This window comes from Lissotriton vulgaris, chromosome 10, assembly GCF_964263255.1.
Source record: "Lissotriton vulgaris chromosome 10, aLisVul1.2, whole genome shotgun sequence".
Classification (NCBI taxonomy): Eukaryota; Metazoa; Chordata; class Amphibia; order Caudata; family Salamandridae; genus Lissotriton; species Lissotriton vulgaris.
In genome coordinates, this window is record NC_141698.1 from 1,156,559,522 (window position 1) to 1,156,580,820 (window position 21,299).

Genomic DNA, 21,299 nt, shown 5'->3' on the forward strand with positions numbered 1-21,299 from the left:
AAGAAAGGTGCTTGCTGTCACTGAGGTGAAAAAAACCCCAAAGGGCTCCTGGGAGGGAAGAGAGGTGCCTGCTGTCACTGAGGGGAAACAACCCCCAAAGGGCTCCTGGGAGGGAAGAGAGGTGCCTGCTGTCACTGAGGGGAAACAACCCCCAAAGAGCTCCTGGAAGGAAAGAGAGGTGCCTGCTGTCACTGAGGGGAAACAACCCCCAAGGAGCTCCTGGAAGGAAAGAGACGTGCCTGCTGTCACTGAGGTAAAACAACCCCCAAAGAACAACCCCCAAAGAGCAACTGGAAGGGAAGAGAGGTGTCTGCTGTCACTGAGGTGTAAAAACCCCCAAAGAGCTCCTGGAAGGGAAGAGAGGTGCCTGCTATCACAGATGTGTAAAAACCCCCAAAGAGCTCCTGGAAGTAAAGAGAGGTGCCTGCTGTCACTGAGGGGTAACAACCCCGAAAGAGCTCCTGGAAGGGAAGAGAGGTGCCTGCTATCACAGATGTGTAAAAACCACCAAAGAGCTCCTGGAAGGAAAGAGAGGTGCCTGCTGTCACTGAGGGGTAACAACCCCCAAAGAGCTCCTGGGAGGAAAGAGAGGTGCCTGCTGTCACTGAGGGGTAACAACCCCCAAAGAGCTCCTGGGAGGGAAGAGAGGTGCCTGCTGCCACTGAGGTGAAACAACCCCCAAAGAGCCCCTGGAAGGAAAGAGAGGTGCCTGCTGTCACTGAGGTGTGACAACCCCCAAAGAGCTCCCGGAAGGTAAGAGAGGTGCCTGCTGTCACTGAGGTGTGACAACCCCCAAAGAGCTCCTGGAAGGAAAGAGAGGTGCCTGCTGTCACTGAGGTGTGACTACCCCCAAAGAGCTCCAGGAAGGTAAGAGAGGTGCCTGCTGTCACTGAGGTGTGACAACCCCCAAAGAGCTCCAGGAAGGTAAGAGAGGTGCCTGCTGTCACTGAGGTGAAACAACCCCCAAAGAGCTCCTGGAAGGAAAGAGAGGTGCCTGCTATCACTGAGGTGTAACAATCCCCAAAGAGCTCCTGGAAGGAAATAGAGCTGCCTGCTGTCACTGAGGTGTGACAACCCCAAAAGAGCTCCTGGAAGGAAAGAGAGGTGCCTGCTGTCACTGAGGTGAAACAATCCCCAAAGAACAACCCCCAGAGAGCTTTTGGAAAAAAAGAGAGGTGTCTGCTGTCACTGAGGTGAAACAACCCCCAAAGAACAACACCCAAAGAGCTTCTGGAAGGAAAGAGAGGTGCCTGCTGTCACTGAGGTAAAACAACCCCCAAAGAGCTCCTGGAAGGAAAGAGAGGTGCCTGCTATCACTGAGGTGTAACAATCCCCAAAGAGCTCCTGGAAGGAAATAGAGCTGCCTGCTGTCACTAAGGTGTGACAACCCCCAAAGAGCTCCTGGAAGGAAAGAGCTGCCTGCTGTCACTGAGGTATAACAAACCCAAAGAACAACCCCCAGAGAGCTTTTGGAAAAAAAGAGAGGTGTCTGCTGTCACTGAGGTGAAACAACCCCCAAAGAACAACCCCCAAAGAGCTTCTGGAAGGGAAGAGAGGTGCCTGCTGTCACTGAGGTAAAACAACCAACAAAGAACAACCCCCAAAGAGCTTCTGGAAGGAAAGAGAGGTGCCTGCTGTCACTGAGGTAAAACAACCAACAAAGAACAACCCCCAAAGAGCTCCTGGAAGGAAAGAGAGGTGCCTGCTGTCACTGAGGTGAAACAACCAACAAAGAACAACCCCCAGAGAGCTCTTGGAAGGAAAGAGAGGTGCCTGCTGTCACTGAGGTGAAACAACCAACAACGAACAGCGACCAAAGAGCTCCTGGAAGGAAAGAGAGGTGCCTGCTGTCACTGAGGTGAAACAACCAACAAAGAACAACCCCCAGAGAGCTCTTGGAAGGAAAGAGAGGTGCCTGCTGTCACTGAGGTGAAACAACCTCCAAAGAGCTCCTGGTAGGAAAGAGAGGTGCCTGCTGTCACTGAGGTAAAACAACCAACAAAGAACAACCCCCAAAGAGCTTCTGGAAGGAAAGAGAGGTGCTTGCTGTCACTGAGGCGAAACAACTAACAAAGAACAGCGACCAAAGAGCTCCTGGAAGGAAAGAGATGTGCCTGCTGTCACTGAGGTGAAACAACCCCCAAAGTGCCCAGAGACCCAAAGAGAGGGTTGATTTATGGGTGTCCCTCGTTTACTGTGGTTAACCCTTACCCGCTGCGGGCGAAGTTCGCCCACTGCCTCATCATGGTCTTGCTAAGAGTTTCCTCCTCTTCTGTGAAATTAACTAAAAGAAGACACAATAATGAAAATGTTAATTGTCTCACAGATTCCGAGTGTTTGTTCTTTTTATGGAATGGCTGTCAAGCTTTGTGTCAGTTTGTAGTTTTAGGACAGAGGTGGGAGGTGGACATCATGTGTGCATCCCTGTTTCAGAGGACTGAGAGCTGCCCTAAGCCAGGGGTTAATTTGAGAGTGCAGGGCCCTTGTCCCGAGACGTCACCTTGCACCGCCCATTGCCCCTGACAGTGCCGCCAATGACAGAACCAGCACGACTAACCATCCCCCTCCCACAAGTGTGACGATTCAAACTTTTAATATACATTACAAATGGCATACCTTCAGTCTAAGCTGCTCTTATAGCTTTGGGTGGCAAGTGTGTTATTTTGAATGTATATTGAATTTTTAAACACCTGTGGTTGTGATCATCATCAAGTTAGGCACATAGCACCATCATGTGGCAGGATTTCAAAAGCGCTGGTGTTGACAAGAAAATGCAGGTGCCGAGCTATTGAAACCGCCTGCTCAAATTAAGCACTGCCTCAGTCCCCCCTGAGTATATCTGAGTCTGAGCAGACAGGAGCGGGTATTCTTGGATAAAGGCATCTGCCTCACCATCAGGGACTCTTCAGGCCAAAGATGTCTCTTCATCCCATCAGTAATGTAATATTAACTCTCAACACAACAGACACTCACAGAAAACAGCATAGGAATACAACATGGGACAATACATAACTTGTATAATCCAGGGAGAGGTGTTTAGTCCAGGGGACTTGAATATTTGATTGTGTGAAATATATGGCACCCTCGGACAGAATGATATGAGCTCAGATGGCAATTCAGACCATCACGAGAAACCTACATGATGCCAGCGGCACTGCCCCTCTCACCTCCTGAGGTCACACCATCCTGCATCTGGCCCAGAGAGGGTCAGAAGCCTGTCCCTGCAGTTACCAGAGAACAGTTCCCACAGGAGTGCCCCCCCCCCCACCCCCGAGAGGTTTCTTTACTTTTTTCGTGTCACAAGCCCTCTCAAAGGCTGTGAACCATTTGGTGATGTCATCACCTTCCTCAAATTTAGGGACAATCCCTTTGGGGATTTTAGGACCATAAGACCGCTCTTTATCCTTATTATTGGTATTACTGCCACCATTGATGGGTGCTAACCCCATCTCCTTCCTTTCTTTCTCTAGAGCCAAGGGTCTGGACTCTAGTTCTAATCTCCTGGCCAGCTTTGCTAAAATGCTGTCCTCTTCACTGGGGAGTTCTCCAATGTTTTCTCTGGGACCTCGTCCACCTGTGTGGTCTCTAGGTCCCCAGAGATTGATTCTTGGAGTTAAGGGTATGGAGTCCCTTTCCTCCCTAGGGATTGTTGGAGGGGGGCATTATCCCCCACATCCTCCTCCTTTTCCCCTTCTGACTGGTCATCACCCTGTTCAGAGGGGTGGCCTTTTGCATACTCAGCCAGGAGCTCATGGAGCCCTTGTTTGGTTGAATGCTGGCCCATTTGGATATTTTTAAAGGCTACAAAAGGACCTCAATTCCTTGAAAGTCAAGTGTACGTAAGGTGTGAGGTTGAGCTCCTCAACCGGGTCCTGCATGTTGTTACCTTCACTAGTAGCTGGGTTCTTGTGAGACATTCTAACCAGACAGTTCTAACCCTCTGCCCTGACTACAGTGACTTGTATTTCTCTAATATTCTAAGGGGACCTAAGCAAGGCCCTGACAAGACTGTTAGTATTTTGGAAAAACCAATTTAGGAAAATCAGAATTCTAAATACAATTTATGAGCTCTGTCGTGTGACCAGATGGTAACCAAGTAGTCCAACAAATGCAAGTTTGTATCCCACCGCTAATCCACCAATGTACGAACGTGGCTCTGTATATACTGCACCAAAGTAAGGTTCAGTGTGCACAGAGTACACAGTCCCCAGAGGTTTGGCAGAGGTTAGTGTTAGATATGACCTTACTCTCTGAAGTGGTCGCTTGGTCGAGCAGTAAGGCTGTACCAGAGGACAGTGTAACGCATTTGTTGTACACACTCAGTCAGCACAAGGTTTCACACACTCAAGAACTGAACTCTAGGCCAATTGTTTTGTATATAAAAATATATTGTTGTTTTATTTTAGAACCAACAAGTAGGTATAAAAATACTCTCTCAGATGGAGTTACTACAGATGAATACTTTTAATTAGCAATAGAATTTTTAATGCAATAGATACAGTTGTTGCAATATGCAACACAATCTTAACACAATAATAACATTGAGCTCAAGGGGAATTTAAAGTAAATGCAATATCAATTACTTTGCGTATGTTTTTCTTACTCAGGGCTGGATCCTGGATTCAGCCCTGGTGCATCTCCTGTAAACAGTGGAAAGAAATCGTTTTTGTTAAACAGGCGATTTTTAAGGAATATTTGTAAGTTTCAAATTATCGACACTTAGAAGAATTTCTGGCAAAAACCTGGCAATGTTATCCTATGGAGGAAAATCAAGTTATCAGAAAATCAAAGTTGTATTACTTTTTAGGGTCAGTGCTGGGCACAAAGATCCAGCACTGGGATCTCTCCTGGTAACATGTGAGTAATTTTCTTTTAGTTTATCAGATGATTTTTAGGCAATATTTCAAACTTTCAAAACTCGACACTTTGAAGAATTTCCAAGTGAAAACCAGTCAATGTGACCCTAGGCAGAAAATGCAAGTTATCGAATTTCGAGTAAGTATTTGACTGGCTGAGTTAAGGTTCTGGGGTAAGACTCTGAGGTCTCCCAGGGTCAGGTAGGTACTGTAGTTACACCCTCAGCGGCACAGAGGCAGCCGGGTGCAGAGTGAGTAGGCCCAATGTTAGCCCATGGAGGGCAGGGGGCCTTTGGTTGGTGGCTGCTAGCAGGCAGGCCCCGCGGCTGTGGGAGCTGAGCTCCTGCTCACTTACACAGGGCAAGTGGGGAAGTAGAATAGAACAGATGCTGCACTTCCAGTGGCTCTCAGACGGCTGGTGCAGGGTGCTTTTGGACCATGGGGCGCCCAATGTATTTCAACGGGAAAGCTACAAGAAGAAGAAAGGCTGCAAGCTCGGGGACGAAGAATCTTCAGGTGCGACCACCACTTCGAGGGGTAAGTTGGGATCTTGGAGGATAGGTAGGCACCCCAGAGGAGGGCACAGGGGGCCACAGGGCGCCGGGTGCAGGGGTGGCTTTTGGTGTCGGGAAATCTTACCTTCAGCTGGTCGCAGTTGGAGGCGTCCCTGGTTGTGAGGCTGCAGGCGTCATCAGGAGCATTGAGGAGGGTTCTTGGATGCTGGATTCATGGTCACAGTCACCGGGAGGACCTCCTTGTGGTCTTTATTCACTCAGGCACGGGCCGGGCTCAGCGGGTGCAGAGTGTGCTGGATTCGCGGTTCAAGATTTCACTGCGCCTATTCAAGGACGCCACTACGTCAAAACCCTATGCCTGCTTGGAGCAGGCATAAGGAGTCACGCAGTGTATTAGGAATAGGCCTCCCATACATTGCTGGAGTTGCGTCGTGCTTGCGACACAACTCCAGCAATGCGTGACTTTTCCACCAACAGATGCGTCAACATTTCTGACACAAATGTCAATCCTTGCGCCATGGTGGCACCAGGGTTTCGCACGCAGGTGCAGGAAACCTGACGCATCTACACAGATGATGTAGCCGTATGGCTAAAACGGTCGACTTCGAAGCTGGGGAACCGGGCTTGAGTCTCAGCAGGAACGCTCAACATCCTGTAATTCTGGTCAAACCACGTAATCTCCCCGCGCCTAACAAAACAAAGAACAATGCAGCACACATTAAAACAGCAAAAATGAGAAGAAATGAAGCATTTCCCCTAGTTGTGCCAGGGTAAGACCCGGTTTCCCTGGTCTTAATTCTGGCGCTGCCTTCTATTTACGCCTCCCTTGTAAATAGAGGCAGTGTCAGACTCAATGGGGGTTGCGGTGGAACGCCCACGCAACACCCGTTGCCCACCATTTTCTCGCTAACCATAGCGTGAAAGGGGGTCTTATATACAAGGCGGTGTTAGGCCACATTAACTGGATTAACACTGCCTTGTAAATAAGAGGAAGCCTCTATCGCCACCACAACTTCACTAAAAGTGACGTTCCCGTGGCGATAGCAGCTTATAAATATGCCCGATGTGTGGCCATTCCGCTCATGTTATGATCTCTTCAAAGAGAATGCAATGCCAGTGCCGCGACACCCATGATTTTGGTGAAATGATCCCATACCTCAGTCACCAATATGTTTCTGGCTGTGTGATCCTAATGTCAGAATGCCTGTGATAGAGCACTTTACATCCTTACTCTGAATAGGGGAAGGGCCATCCAGGAAGGCGGTGCCAAAGACAAAGAAAACGTCATCCGCATGATCAGCCTTCACGTAGGACGGTCTGGAGCCTTGAAGAAAGCTGGACGGGTGCCGAAATTCATACAGGTACGTTGGGATGTTCGCATCTGTGGGGAGAAAGGCCGTCAGCACGTCATATCTTCCAAATAAATACTACATATTTATTATTTTATTGTGAAATATGTTTTTAAATTTTTTAATTCAGAATGTATTAATGTAACTTTTTTTGCTATTAAATATAATTAAATTAAGTGTAATTAATTCTATACATCACTTTTATTCATTTTTAATGCAGAATACAAAGATTATTATAAGGGAGAATTTATTTTTTGATTTAAATTTCAGAAAATATTTTTTAACTAATATACTTACATTAATTGAATATGTAATTCAAAATTAAGTTAATAGTGATGTAGCATTTTTTGGTTTGTTCTTTAATTAGATAAAAATAAAAATATTTAGCAATTTATTTGAGTTAAATAAACGTATTAACTTTTCCTATACTTTATCATAGGGAGCCCCCCACCGTTGGGCAGAGAGCCCTGAACCGTGTATACGCTGCTGCTCTTGACCATGGGGTGCTGTGATATGTTAGTCTGTGGCTTGGCTAGGTCATGTGACAGGGTGTTGGGGTGTTTATGCGAGTGAGTGCTATAATAGTTCATGGTCTATTGTGTTACTATTGTGTTAACCTATAACAGGGTATGTTCTGGTAGGGTGTCTTATGTGGTGTTGGTCATTATGCTATGGTGTGTTGCTTACAGTTGTGTCACGCTATGCTATGTTATATCTGGAAGTGCGATATGGTGCGGCATGCTGGGCTATCCTGGTATGGCAGCATGTTTTATGTTCTCATGATGTGGTATGCTTAGTTATGGTGTGTTATGTTGTCTTGCCGAATGCTGTGTAGTTTTAAGTCAGTGTGTGTTATGTTGTATCATACAGTGATAGGCTGTAAGATTTCATGATATTTGTGCTATGTTGTGCTATACTGTGCTGTGTTATGGTGTGCTACGTTTTTTTCTGCTTTGCTGGTTTAGTTTATGGTGTGTTATGTGTGTATGTGCATGTCATGCCATTTTTAAGTTAGGGTGTGTTATGTTCTATCATACAGTGCTAGGCTGTCATATTTTATGCTTAATGATATGTGGTGTCATGCTGTGCTTTGTTGTGCTGTGCTGTGTTATGTTATGGTGTGATGCCTTGTGCTGTGCTGCGATAGGGTATGATATGTTGAATCAGGCTTGCTTTCCTGTGTCATGTTAGAGTGCATTGTGTCAGGCAAGCAGCTCCCCACACACATCTGCTCATGCCTGCAGCCTGACATAAAGACTGCCTGATGTGCACTGACCTGAACCTATAGGAACCCTTATGGGACAATCAAAATGTCTTAACGGACAGCCCATCATGAGACAGCCAAACATGACTGCCACAAGAAAGCCAGTGGCTGCAAAAGGCTGACCCATACCCACCCTATATACTTATTCTTATTGGATGTTGCTGCTGACATGAAGTCACACAGTGCCCTGAAGCTGTCTCCAGGCAGACCTTACAAGACCCAGCATTTGAGTTCCTGACAGCCAGAACAACTGAAGCTCGCCTCTCTCTCCTCGTGCATGGACCACTTTGAAGATCACTGCCTCAGTTCCTGGCACAAACAATGCTTCGAAGCTCACCTTTTCACTCCCTGACTCTCGGAACAAGTGAGCTCACCTCTTTGGTTTCTGGCTCATGGGGCATTCGAAGCTTACATTTTCAGCCTCTGGTGCGCACAACAATTTGAAGCTCGCCTCTTCAGCCCCTGATGAGTACAAAACCTTAAAGCTCCCTTCCTCAGCCTCTGATTCATACAACACTTTGAAGCTCACCTCTTCAGCCCCTGATGATTACAACTCTTTGAAGCACACCTCTTTAGCCCCTGGTGCATACAACACTTTGAAGCTCACCTCTTCAGCCCCTGATGCACACAACACTTTGAAGCACACCTCTTCAGCGCCTGGTGCATACAACACTTTGAAGCTCACCTCTTCCGCCCTTGGTTTCTTACAGCACTTTGAAGCTCACCTCTTCAGCCCCTGGTGCCTACAACACTTTGAAGCACACCTATTCAGCCCCTGGTGCATACAACACTTTGAAGCTCACCTCTTCTGCCCCTGATGATTACAACACTTTGAAGCACACCTCTTTAGCCCCTGATGATTACAACACTTTGAAGCTCACCTCTTTAGCCCCTGATGATTACAACACTTTGAAGCACACCTCTTCAGTGCCTGGTGCACACAACACTTTGAAGCTCACCTCTTTAGCCCCTGATGATTACAACACTTTGAAGCACACCTCTTTAGCCCCTGTTGCACACAACACTTTGAAGCACACCTCTTCAGCGCCTGGTGCCTACAACACTTTGAAGCTCACCTCTTTAGCCCCTGATGCACACAACTCTTTGAAGCACACCTCTTCAGCCCCTGATGATTACAACACTTTGACGTTTACCTCTTTAGCCCCTGGTGCCTACAACACTTTGAAGCACACCTCTTCAGCGCCTGATGATTACAACACTTTGAAGCACACCTCTTCAGTGCCTGGTGCACACAACACTTTGAAGCTCACCTCTTTAGCCCCTGATGATTACAACACTTTGAAGCACACCTCTTTAGCCCCTGGTGCATACAACACTTTGAAGCTCAGCTCTTCAGCCCCTGATGCACACAACACTTTGAAGCACACCTCTTCAGCGCCTGGTGCACACAACACTTTGAAGCTCACCTCTTCCGCCCTTGGTTTCTTACAGCACTTTGAAGCTCACCTCTTCAGCCCCTGGTGCCTACAACACTTTGAAGCACACCTATTCAGCCCCTGGTGCATACAACACTTTGAAGCTCACCTCTTCAGCGCCTGGTGCCTACAACACTTTGAAGCTCACCTCTTTAGCCCCTGTTGCACACAACACTTTGAAGCACACCTCTTCAGCGCCTGGTGCCTACAACACTTTGAAGCTCACCTCTTTAGCCCCTGATGCACACAACTCTTTGAAGCACACCTCTTCAGCCCCTGATGATTACAACACTTTGACGTTTACCTCTTTAGCCCCTGATGCACACAACACTTTGAAGCACACCTCTTCAGCGCCTGGTGCACACAACACTTTGAAGCTCACCTCTTCCGCCCTTGGTTTCTTACAGCACTTTGAAGCTCACCTCTTCAGCCCCTGGTGCCTACAACACTTTGAAGCACACCTATTCAGCCCCTGGTGCATACAACACTTTGACGTTTACCTCTTCAGCGCCTGGTGCATACAACACTTTGAAGCTCACCTCTTTAGCCCCTGTTGCACACAACACTTTCAAGCACACCTCTTCAGCGCCTGGTGCCTACAACACTTTGAAGCTCACCTCTTTAGCCCCTGATGCACACAACTCTTTGAAGCACACCTCTTCAGCCCCTGATGATTACAACACTTTGACGTTTACCTCTTTAGCCCCTGATGATTACAACACTTTGAAGCACACCTCTTCAGCGCCTGGTGCATACAACACTTTGAAGCTCACCTCTTTAGCCCCTGGTGCATACAACACTTTGAAGCTCAGCTCTTCAGCCCCTGATGCACACAACACTTTGAAGCACACCTCTTCAGCGCCTGGTGCACACAACACTTTGAAGCTCACCTCTTCCGCCCTTGGTTTCTTACAGCACTTTGAAGCTCACCTCTTCAACCCCTGGTGCCTACAACACTTTGAAGCACACCTATTCAGCCCCTGGTGCATACAACACTTTGAAGCTCACCTCTTCTGCCCCTGATGATTACAACACTTTGACCTTTACCTCTTTAGCCCCTGATGATTCAACACTTTGAAGCTCACCTCTTTAGCCCCTGGTGCACACAACACTTTGAAGCACACCTCTTCAGTGCCTGGTGCACACAACACTTTGAAGCACACCTCTTCAGCCCCTGGTGCACACAACACCTTGAAGCTCACCTCTTTAGCGCCTGATGCACACAACACTTTGAAGCACACCTCTTCAGTGCCTGGTGCACACAACACTTTGAAGCACACCTCTTCAGCCCCTGGTGCACACAACACCTTGAAGCTCACCTCTTTAGCCCCTGATGCACACAACACTTTGAAGCACACCTCTTCAGTGCCTGGTGCACACAACACTTTGAAGCACACCTCTTCAGCCCCTGGTGCACACAACACCTTGAAGCTCACCTCTTTAGCCCCTGATGCACACAACACTTTGAAGCACACCTCTTCAGCCCCTGGTGCACACAACACCTTGAAGCTCACCTCTTTAGCCCCTGATGCACACAACACTTTGAAGCACACCTCTTCAGCCCCTGATGATTACAACACTTTGACGTTTACCTCTTCAGCCCCTGGTGCCTACAACACTTTGAAGCTCACCTCTTTAGCCCCTGGTGCGTAGAAACATTTAAAGTTCCACTTTTGTTTGTTTTGTGGCTCATAGAACATATTGAGAGTATTACCGATGCTCCCGGTTCTCTGAACGCTCAAGACTCACCTCGGTTGTACCTTGCTCTTTCCACAGTAGGAACAACAAACATGAAATCCCCAACCATCTGCAGGAAGCTGTCCCTGCGTTCTGAAGAGTTCCTCGCATCGTCCAGATACTCCTTTTTGAGCAGGTGGAATAAGCCAGGTCCAGCTCCCTGATGGAGAAGCAAAGGATGCATCAAAGAACCGAAGCCATATCAGCTGCGCTAATTCACTGCCAGATAAACTCCCTTTCGGCAGCCTTTCTGGTTCCTGATCCGTTGGCCACGGAAAATTCACTCATGCTTTATAGATAGGATTGGAGCCCACTCTTCTCAGGAGAGCTCATTCATGTTATTGGTGGAGACGGCTAATAGGACTTCAAGGGGCATATTTACAAGCCCCTATCGTCACCTCAAGGTTGCTTTCAGTGACGTTGTGGTGGCGATAGAGGCTTTGCCTTACATTACAAGGCGGCGTTAAGCCACTTAATATGGCTTGACGCCCCCTTCCGAAGAAGGCACCCTTTCACTCTTTACCTAGTGTGAAAGGGGAGGGCAGTGGGTGTTGTGGTGGGCGTTCAACCACAACAACCATTGACTTTGACGCTGCCCCCTAATTACAAGGGTGCCATAAATAGGAGGCAGTGCCAAGCTTAAGACCATGAAAAACCTGGTCTTAGCATGGCACAACGAGGAGAAATGCTCCATTTATCCTCAAATCAAATCAAAGTCTCTTTATTCGATTCAAAGAATCATTAAAGCATTTCATAAAATCTTTAAAAACATTTCACTGAAAATCCCATCAGGTACAAACATTAGGTACATGTTCACTAAGGAATAAGGTGCAACATATTGTACAAATTTAGATATCCATTTAATCATAGTACTAAAAGGCATTGGTCAGCTTAAAATATTGTAAGTATAAAGTGAAAATGCATACTCAGTTAATCCATGCCGACAATAAAATAAAACATTAAGTATCAATGAAATACATTTTGCTAGTTTGCCTTTATGAGAACTAAACTGGGCCAAGCAATTCATAATATATATATATGAAGTCAAATAATCAGGCATGAATCTAATATATTTACATTAAAAATCCTGCCTTCTCTTTTTCCTTATATTTCTAGAAGCCCAAAAAAATCTACAAACGCCGAATACAAAGAGTTGTGAGCTATCTGATCTTAGTAATCTCAGCATCTCTATGAAATTCCTGATGGTCAAACTTCCACATAGCGGCTTCATCCATTTTCTTCTGGGCATTGCATATGCAGTGCAAAAAAATAAAACGCGCAATGTCTTCGTTTGCACCTGATGGACATAAGGTACACTTAGGGTCCCTTGCCTTAGTCTGCCACATGGGCCCTTCAGCTGGAAAGGCCTCTACCTGGAGTATCTCACATCCTCATTTCAGATAGAGAGTCTTTGATAGTTGAGGTTCAATTTCGTCCAAACATGGCGCGAAGCTCGTGGTCATTTTAAAAGACAAAAATTGTGCAGTGAGTCTCCCTGATGCACAGCTTAAACTGACTTTGTGCAAGATAAAATTCCAATAAATGTGCTTGATCTCGCTCTTTGATTATGGCGTCAGCAGGCTGGGGATGACCCAAAACATACTCAGATCTAAGTCAAGGAGCCATTTTTGGATGAGGTGACATGAACATCCCTTCCAGGAGCTCACTCAAGTTCTGCCTATATGTTTCTAATTCTGCAGTAGTCCAAATTCTAACCCAACAAGACAGCGATATCCATGCGGCTAAATGTTCCAGTCTTTTTATACCAATATCGTAGGTTAGCGGGATCACTAGCGTACATGGGGGTAGGGACGTGAACATTCTCAGAATGTACGCCAGGGTCATTTTAGTTTTATTCAGCGGCCAACCTTCTGAACCTTGACTTGCATGGAAGAGACGCAGCTTGCACTGATCATCTGTAATCCTCTCTTTCTTGCCCTTTGACCCTCGCTGCTTCGTTTATCCTAATTGCGGAGCATTTATTACATTGTGGTGCTCACCACTGTATAGTTATAGTGAAGACTAGTTACCAAAGGAAATTGATTATTTGTTTTGCTAATAACTTTGGTGATGTTTGACCAAACTCTATGAAACTTTCCCCCAAAAAAGTTCAACCACCTCAGCTTGAGTGATCCTTCAAGTGGGAGCTGAGACAAAAGAGGGGTCCCAAAACACAACTTTCCCATGCAATTTCCAAAGAGATTTTTGAACAGCGCTACAGTCAAAATAGATGAAAGGAATTACACCAAATGTGGGACAAAGCTAGACCTGTTCCTAGAAAGAGTGTTTTTGTGGTTTGGTGTAAATCCGTTCAATAGTTTTTGAGAAACTAAAGTCATTGAGACGAAATTCAAATATTCAAGCCTGCTGATTGGCTGAGGGGTCTTTTTCAGAGTGAGCGCTCTGATAGGCTGTCCTCAATATGAAATTAAATGTTAGGGTGTCCATTCCAGGACTTAGGACTTGGTGCCGGTAGGAAGCTGGCTTAGTAGTATAGGGTGCACACTTATTTAAGTGATGCAACCCGCACTGATACCCTTGTGGTGATTTTAGTAGTCTTAGACAGCCATATAAACTCTGTGAGTGGTAGATGTGGAGAGTAGACTTCAGGCTTAGCCCAGAAGGAGTGAAAAACAGCGTGCTTTACCAGAACTAATCATGTACTGTAGGTTAAACAACAAAGAATAGGTATATGTATTATACACACTTATTAACACATTGGCATATCTCCTACCCGAAGATATCAACACAATACATACAATATATCAAATGTTAACAGGTAAGTAAGCACAAATACACAGTGGTCTCCAGGGGAGACAAAACCATATACAAAGGAAGTAGAATGCGAACTGCGACCAAAGTCGGGACTTGGGCCAGAAGACTTCGAAGAGTTAGGGACACAAGGAACCACCCATGGTAGGCATACAGGAACCTCACGGAGGCCGTATGCAGAGCGGAAACACAGCAGAGTACTCAATGCAAGTCAATAGGAAAGCTGAGATTGCAGTTTTCAAGAAGAAGGGCCTTTCCCAGTGGACCCTGAAGAAACCCTGTGGAAGACAGAAGGTTGGAGAGTCACCAAACCTGTGGGTACCCCACAAACCAGGACACCTACACCAGGGAAGCCGGGTGCATAGGTGCAAAGTGAGATCGGAAACAGCCGTAGACCACAATGGAGGACTTCAGGAAAGATGCAGTTGGCAAAGAAGGTAGAAGAGTCCGGTGGAATCCATGGGTGGTTTCTTGAAGAGGAGAACCTGCAAGAAGAGGGGACAGAGTCCACACCACTCAAAGGTGACCAAGAGGCAGGGAAGACCAGTGACCACCGATGACGGAAGATGCAGGAGTGATGACGGTGACCTTGTGGCTGCAGCAGGCAACGCTGTGGAAGACCGGGAGCCATTCACGAGCTGTACCACATCGAAAGACGAGAACCATGAGGTCAGTGTCCGGCAGGAGCACCAACAAGCCTTGGCAGCAACAACAGACATGGTAAATGAAAAAGGTGCAATATTGGGACCAGCAAAAATCCTAGGGAGTCACCAATTGCAGGAGAGCCAGAGCAGGCCCCGATCAAGCAGAGGAGCCGACTGAAGCAAAAAAAGACCCTCAAGAGGACCCACAGGCGAAAGGCACAGGAGTTACAAGAGGACCTCGAGCAGTTCACCAATGATGCAGGCCCACTGTGCAGAGGATGCGGTGAGGATGACAATCTTGGCGGAAAGAGATGCTGGAGCTTCTTGTAGCCCGGAAATCTCTGGAGAACAGAGACAACAAGCCTTGACAATGGCAAGTCGGTGCCGTGCACAGGGATTCTATTCCTGTGGTTCTGACGAGGGATGCTGTCCTCAAACTTGCTGAGAGGACAGGTCAAATCCTGAGGGAGTTGCAGAACTGACACCTGTGTTGCTGAGCCTTTTGGAGTCTGTTGGAGCTAAGTCCAAGGTGCCCAGGCAGTCGAAGTTTAAGTGGTTTCAGGTCTGAATCCTGTTTGCTGATGAATCTGAAAAGCCACCTACAGGAAAGACCTTCAGTACTCTAGGTAAAGGACTGGAACATTTACAGGTTCCCTCCCAGAGGAGGAGCTGGACAGAGGGGAGAATACTCCCATGTCCTTTGTCCAGTTTTGCACCAGAGCGGGAGCCAAGGGCTCCCTCAACTGGCCCAAACTGGAGTATGCAAAGCAGGCTGGGGGTGCTGGAAAGTGCCCCCATGTTACATGTTAAATGTTAAATGTTACAGGATTTCTAAAGCGCATGGCTGCCCGTGAGCGTCCCAGGGCTGAATAAGTACAGGCGGAGTCGTAAGGGGAGGCTCACGGGAACAGCCAGGTTTTCAGAGATTTTCGGAAGGCCAGAAGATTAGGCTGTGCACGAATGTCAGGAGGGATGGAGTTCCATAGTTTGGAAGCGTTGTAGGAGAAACGCCGGCCTCCTGATCGCGCTCTCTTGATCTTGGGTGGCAGAGTTAGATGGGCGTTAGAAGATCGAAGGGGTCGGGAGGTGGTGTAAGGAGTCACCAGGTCTCTGAAGATGGGAGGGGCTTTCCCGTTGAGGATTTTGTGCGTTAGATAGAGCGCCTTAAATTGCACTCTTTCCACCACGGGCAGCCAGTGAAGCGCTTTTATGGCTGGCTTGGTCGAGCACCGGCTCTTGGTGTTGGCCAGGTTCCGTGCGGCCGCGTTCTGCACCACCTGAAGTTTGGTAGTAACTTTCCGCGGGGCACCCAGAAACAGTGCGTTGCCATAATCCAGACATGACAGGATGAGGCCTTGGATGAGGAGTTTTCTTGATGGAAAAGGGAGCAGTGGTAGAATTTTCCGGGCGGATCGCAGAAGCCCATAGCAGACCCCGGCCGTTTTCCTAGCTTGGGTGTGCATGGTGAGATTTTGGTCTAGCCATAGTCCGAGGCTTTTGATCTCGGTTTTAGGGGTTGGGGGCTTGCCCATGCATGGGGGCCATTGAGATTCTGGACGGAAATGAGCCTGATTCCCCATTACCAGTATCTCCGTCTTGTCGCTGTTGAGCTTCAAGTGAGAACTGTCCATCCAGCTGACTATGTCTCTCAGACAGGAATAAAGATTGGTGGTAGGGTTTTCCTGCTGAGAGAGGGCGACAACCAGCTGGGTGTCGTCAGCATACATTAGGAGTTGAATCCCATGGGGGGTGACTATTTTTTCCAGCGGGGAGATATATACGTTGAAGAGCGTGGGGCTCAAGGAGGAGCCCTGTGGGACTCCGCAACGTAAAGAGGTCTTTTTGGATGTGTAGCTACCCTCGATCACCTGGAATGAACGGTCATGGAGAAAGGATTTCATCCAGGTCAGGGCAACATCTGTAATCCCAAGATCACTAAGTCGCTGGACCAGGATTTGGTGGTTGACCGTGTCGAAGGCCGCGCTCAGATCGAGGAGGATCACTGCCACTGATCCTCCTGCATCCATGATCTTCCTGGCCCCCTCGACCACCGTCACCATTGCTGTTTCCGTGCCCTGGCCGGGGCGAAAACCTGTCTGTGATGGTTTGAGTAGTTCATTCGATTTGAGGCAGTGTGATAGCTGGGCATTTATAAATTTTTCTGTCATTTTACTGATGCAGGGGAGGAGCGATATAGGCCTGAAGTTGGCTAAGTTGAGGGGGTCTAGATTAGGTTTTTTTAGTAAGGCTCTAACCTTCGCCTTTTTCCAACTGGGGGGCACCACTCCGTATGATAGAGAGGCATTAATCAAGTGTACCATAAGTGCGAGGATGGTGGATGTTACCTGCTTTAGGATTTTAACTGGGGCAGGGTCAGAAGGTGAGCCACTTTTAGGAGATTGGAAAATAGGGGCCAAGGTTTCCTTGCTTATGGGAGTGAAAGTCTCAAGTCTCGTGTTGAGGTTCTGGGCCTGTATTAGGGAGGTAAGTGGTGGGTCCAAAGGGATTTGCGGGAGTTGCTGCAGGATATTTTGGATTTTTTGATCGAAGTACGTGGCCAACTTATCACAGTGGTTGTCTGCGAGGACAGACGGGCAAGTGGGCTCTGGGGTTTTCAAGAGTAGTTTTACAATACGGAAGGTCTCCCTCGACGTGCACGATGCAGCATTAATTTTCTCTTGAAAAAAGGATGTTTGGGCATTTTTCAAGGCTTTTTTATAATTGAGGATGGCCAGCCTGTATTCCTTCTTGCTATTAGGGTCGAAGTCTTTCCGCCAAGTTCTTTCAGCCCTTTTGCATAGCTTCTTCAGAAGGCGGGTTTCCTGGGTGAACCATGGGGAGGAGGTTTTTTTGCGGGATGTCCGATATGGTTTGTTAGGGAGGATGGTATTGAGGGAGTTTTCGATCCAAAATGAGAACTCCGCGTCCGCTGTTACGGGGTTGGTGGCATGACTGGGCTTGGAGAGGTCCAGGATCTGTTCCCATTTTTTGGGGTCTAATTTTGCCCAAGGACGAGCCGGTCTACCGGGAGGTTGTATGGGAGGAGCGTTGGTCGGAATCTCCCAACTGAAGGAGATGAGCATGTGGTCTGACCAGGTCAGATGGATCGGGGCGTTGGTTTTCAGGGTATCGATGTTACAAAAAATGGGGTCAAGTAAGTGCCCATGACTGTGCGTGGGTTGGTCGTTCTGAAGATGGAGATGATGGGTGGCAAGGTCTAAGAGCAGCTCTGATGCGGTGTTGTCCTCCCTATTATCGAAGTGGATATTAAGATCCCCTAGGATTAGTAGGCTAGACAAGGTGCTTGTCATGGCTGTGGAGAATTCCACGAGGGAGCTGCAGAATTGACCCAAGGCTCCTGGAGGGCGATAGATGAGGGCTCCTGAAAGTGATTTACAGGGGGACAGTTGAATGCTAAAATGTAAATTTTTACAGTTCAGTAAAGGGCTGTCCTGGAATCTGCATGGGAGTTGTTCCTGGTGGATAATCGCAATCCCTCCTCTCTTTCCCTTCGCTCGATCCAAGTGTTGTATGAGGTAACCCTGCGGTAGCGCCTGAACCACATCGTAGTCTGAGTCTGGGGTGAGCCATGTCTCAGTGAGAAATAGGATCTGAAGTTGCTCTTCTTCTAGAAGCATAAGGATTTCATGACTATGTTTGGGCAGGGATCTGCAATTTAACAGGGCCATCTTAATGATGGTCCGGGGTGCTTGATTTTTCATCACTGGGGTGAGTTTGAATGAGCAGTGCGGGCAGTGGGTAAAAGAGCTCTCACCGTTAAAAGTAGTCGTGCAGGGAGGCTGGAGGGGCTGATCCAGTTGAAGCAGGGAGTCTCTGGAGTATGATATCGTAGGTTGGGTGGAAGAATCCAGGGTGACTGGCCCTAGGCCCGTCCTGGCGCGGACGGGCGCAGACGGGCTTGCCTTAGGCGCGCCTTTGGCGCGCTGACGGCGCGCCCGCTGCGCTCGTCCGCTGCCCTTCCTCCAAAGGCACATATTTAGCGTTGAAGGAGGGGTTAAAGGGGGGGTGTGGCCTCAAAGGGGGCGTGGCCTCGGTGCACGCCGGCAATGGCGTCAGCAAGTGGTTGTTGTTCGGGTCCGCGACAGCACTAAGATCCGCTTCGCGTAGACCGGGAATTGTTTTCAATGCCAGGAATGTTGCCAAGGTAAGAAAGGTTTTAAAAATACAAATGAAACAGAAGTGACACTCAAATTTTAAAAAAGACGTGTGACGCTCCCGGCTTCCGCCTCAGGAGTACTGATTCTGCTGAAGCGCTCGTTCTCTGCGCTTTTTAAGCTGGGCGGGTGGGCGTGGCCTCAAAGGGGGCGTGGCCTCGGTGCACGCCGGCAATGGCGTCAACAAGTGGTTGTTGTTCGGGTCCGCGACAGCGTTAAGATCCGCTGCGCGGGGACCAGGAATTGTTTTCAATGCCAGGAATGTTGCCAAGGTAAGAAAGGTTGCACAGCCCAGCCCTGACATTCTGGACATTGGGCCTATGAGCCCCTGTGAGGCCAAGTTGGCCGGGGGTCAGTTATGTGATTTTTTGGCGCAAATGTGATTACTTGCCTAATGTGTTTCATGCATAATATGCAATGCTTTTTGCCTAAACCTGTGTGTTTTTATGCTTAGGAGGTTGTTTCACCTAGTATAGTTATGCTAGTGAGTTCCTGGTGCCCTGCGTGATATATGCCTAAGTACATAGCCAGGCTCTCGCAACTACATTCATGTATGTTCCAACAAGGTACAATGACCAAAGTCTAAAGGAAGCGCAGAAGCAGGTTCTTTGATGTAGGTCCTCTTGTCACAGCAAGATGTTTATTTTCTCCAGACTTGAAATAATACAAACGCCGACACGTGTTTCGTCGTGTGCGGTTGAGTCACACGACTCATCAGGGCTTCCACTCCGATACCAATATGTGGATGGAGTAAGTCTGGACCTCTGAAAGCTCTGTGTCGAGCAATGGGTTTACTAGGAGATTATGCAACAGTAGATGCTGTGTGGCATAATATTCGGTTGCAGTATAAGGATAATAGTTGTCTTATCCTATTGGTAATTTTCTATGTGGAAATAGCACTATGTCTGCTATTTGTTTTGTGGTAAAACGGAAAGCCGGGAGGGGATTCTTAATGGCGCCAAAACAAGGAAGGAAACGGGTGCGTGTCCTCCGCAGTGGTTAGCCACTGCAGGCAATCCCTCCTCTGTAGTTTCCCGGCGGTCGTCTCTCGTGTACGGACCAATATATGCCTAAGGTAGTTAGGATTGCGTAGTGTGTACCTACCTTTTACCAGTGGTTACTGGTTGTGTTCTACATTTGCTATTTGGTGCTACAATGATTTTATGTTCTAAATGTTATTCCTACAAAGTGCTAGTTCTACCAAGTGCTTATTCCTGACAGTGGTCCAGGTGGTCCTGTCCTGTGTATATAATCCCCTGTAAATTCCGCCCGTGCCAGTGGCGCAGTGTAAATGGTGTGTTTATTATCTAATGTGTTTGGTATAATACAAAGGCTATTTTTATATATAACCTTGTGTGGAGTGTCCTTTGTGGTGGGCCTTGGGTGTTGTTGCTAGGTGCACGCGCAAACGCTTTACAAATTGCCTCCGGGATCAGCCTTACTGCTCGTGTCACGTTGCCAATGGGGTGAGCAGGCGTTATCTTTGGAGTGTTACTTCCTTGCCCTAACTAGAGTGGTGGTTTCTGCCTGGCTCTGGCACAAGCCTTAGCCAACCAGAAATCCCATTTCTTTCAATGGGAGACCCCTGGAGTACCTATGTCAAGGGTAACTTAGTCCCATATAATTGCGACTTGGCAGGGTACACCAGTAGCCAATTGGGATGGTGCCAAGGTACTTAACACAGTCCAAGTTAGGGAGAGAGCTCAGTGACTGGGGTCCTGATTAGCAGGATCCCAGTCAGAATAGTCATAAAACAGAGTAACATCAGCAAAAAGTGGGGGTAACCATGAAAGCAGATCCTACACAACCCCCCTCCCCAAACAAAGGAGACGGGACTAACCTTGTCCAGTTGAGTCTTCAGCGGCCTATTTACACGCACCTTCTGCCACTGGTGCATCAATTTTTGTGACACACTGCGGCGCAATCTCCTGACCCATATTTACAAGGACATGTAAAGCCACCCTGCGGGGCTTTTCCAGACCTTGTAAGTATGGCCCCTTCTCATGCAGCACTTTGCGTGAAAGGGCATGACATGGTATTGCTGTGGGTATTCACATGCAACACCTATGTATTCTGCTGCATTTCCAGATTTACGAGAATTCCTAAACCTGGAAATGCGTCAGAATGCTATGCTACTCCAGGGGTGGCATAGGGAAGCACAACGAGGAGCCATGTTTACATTCCTCCTCGTTTCTTCCTCTTTTTAGGGGTGCTGAATTCTGCAACACACATAGGAAGAGGAAATCACCTTATTTTGTATTGTTTTTGTGCAGGAAGATCTGCTTGCAACACAGGCGCCCTTGCACCAGGGACCCCAGGGTGCCTGTGTGGTGCTTGCACCCTTGCACCATGGACCCCAGGGTGCCTGTGTGGTGCTTGCACCCTTGCACCAGGGACCCCAGGGTGCCTGTGTGGTGCTTGCACCCTTGCACCATGGACCCCAGGGTGCCTGTGTGGTGCTTGCACCCTTGCACCATGGACCCCAGGGTGCCTGTGTGGTGCTTGCACCCTTGCACCATGGACCCCAGGGTGCCTGTGTGGTGCTTGCACC

The 21,299-nt window shown here is 47.9% G+C and overlaps 1 protein-coding gene across 1 annotated transcript in view; it reads right to left on the reverse strand.

The window, feature by feature from the left end:
* The window catches only part of LOC147689506 (fatty acyl-CoA hydrolase precursor, medium chain-like), a 332,562-nt gene that overhangs the window by 2,884 nt on the left and 308,379 nt on the right, over positions 1-21,299 (reverse strand). Inside the window, exons 10-12 of the mRNA XM_086942263.1 lie at positions 11,170-11,317; positions 6,603-6,752; positions 2,212-2,284 (exon numbers count right to left, since the gene is read on the reverse strand). Coding sequence (XP_086798389.1) covers positions 2,212-2,284; positions 6,603-6,752; positions 11,170-11,317 — 371 coding nt within the window. The remainder of the gene's footprint in view (positions 1-2,211; positions 2,285-6,602; positions 6,753-11,169; positions 11,318-21,299) is intronic.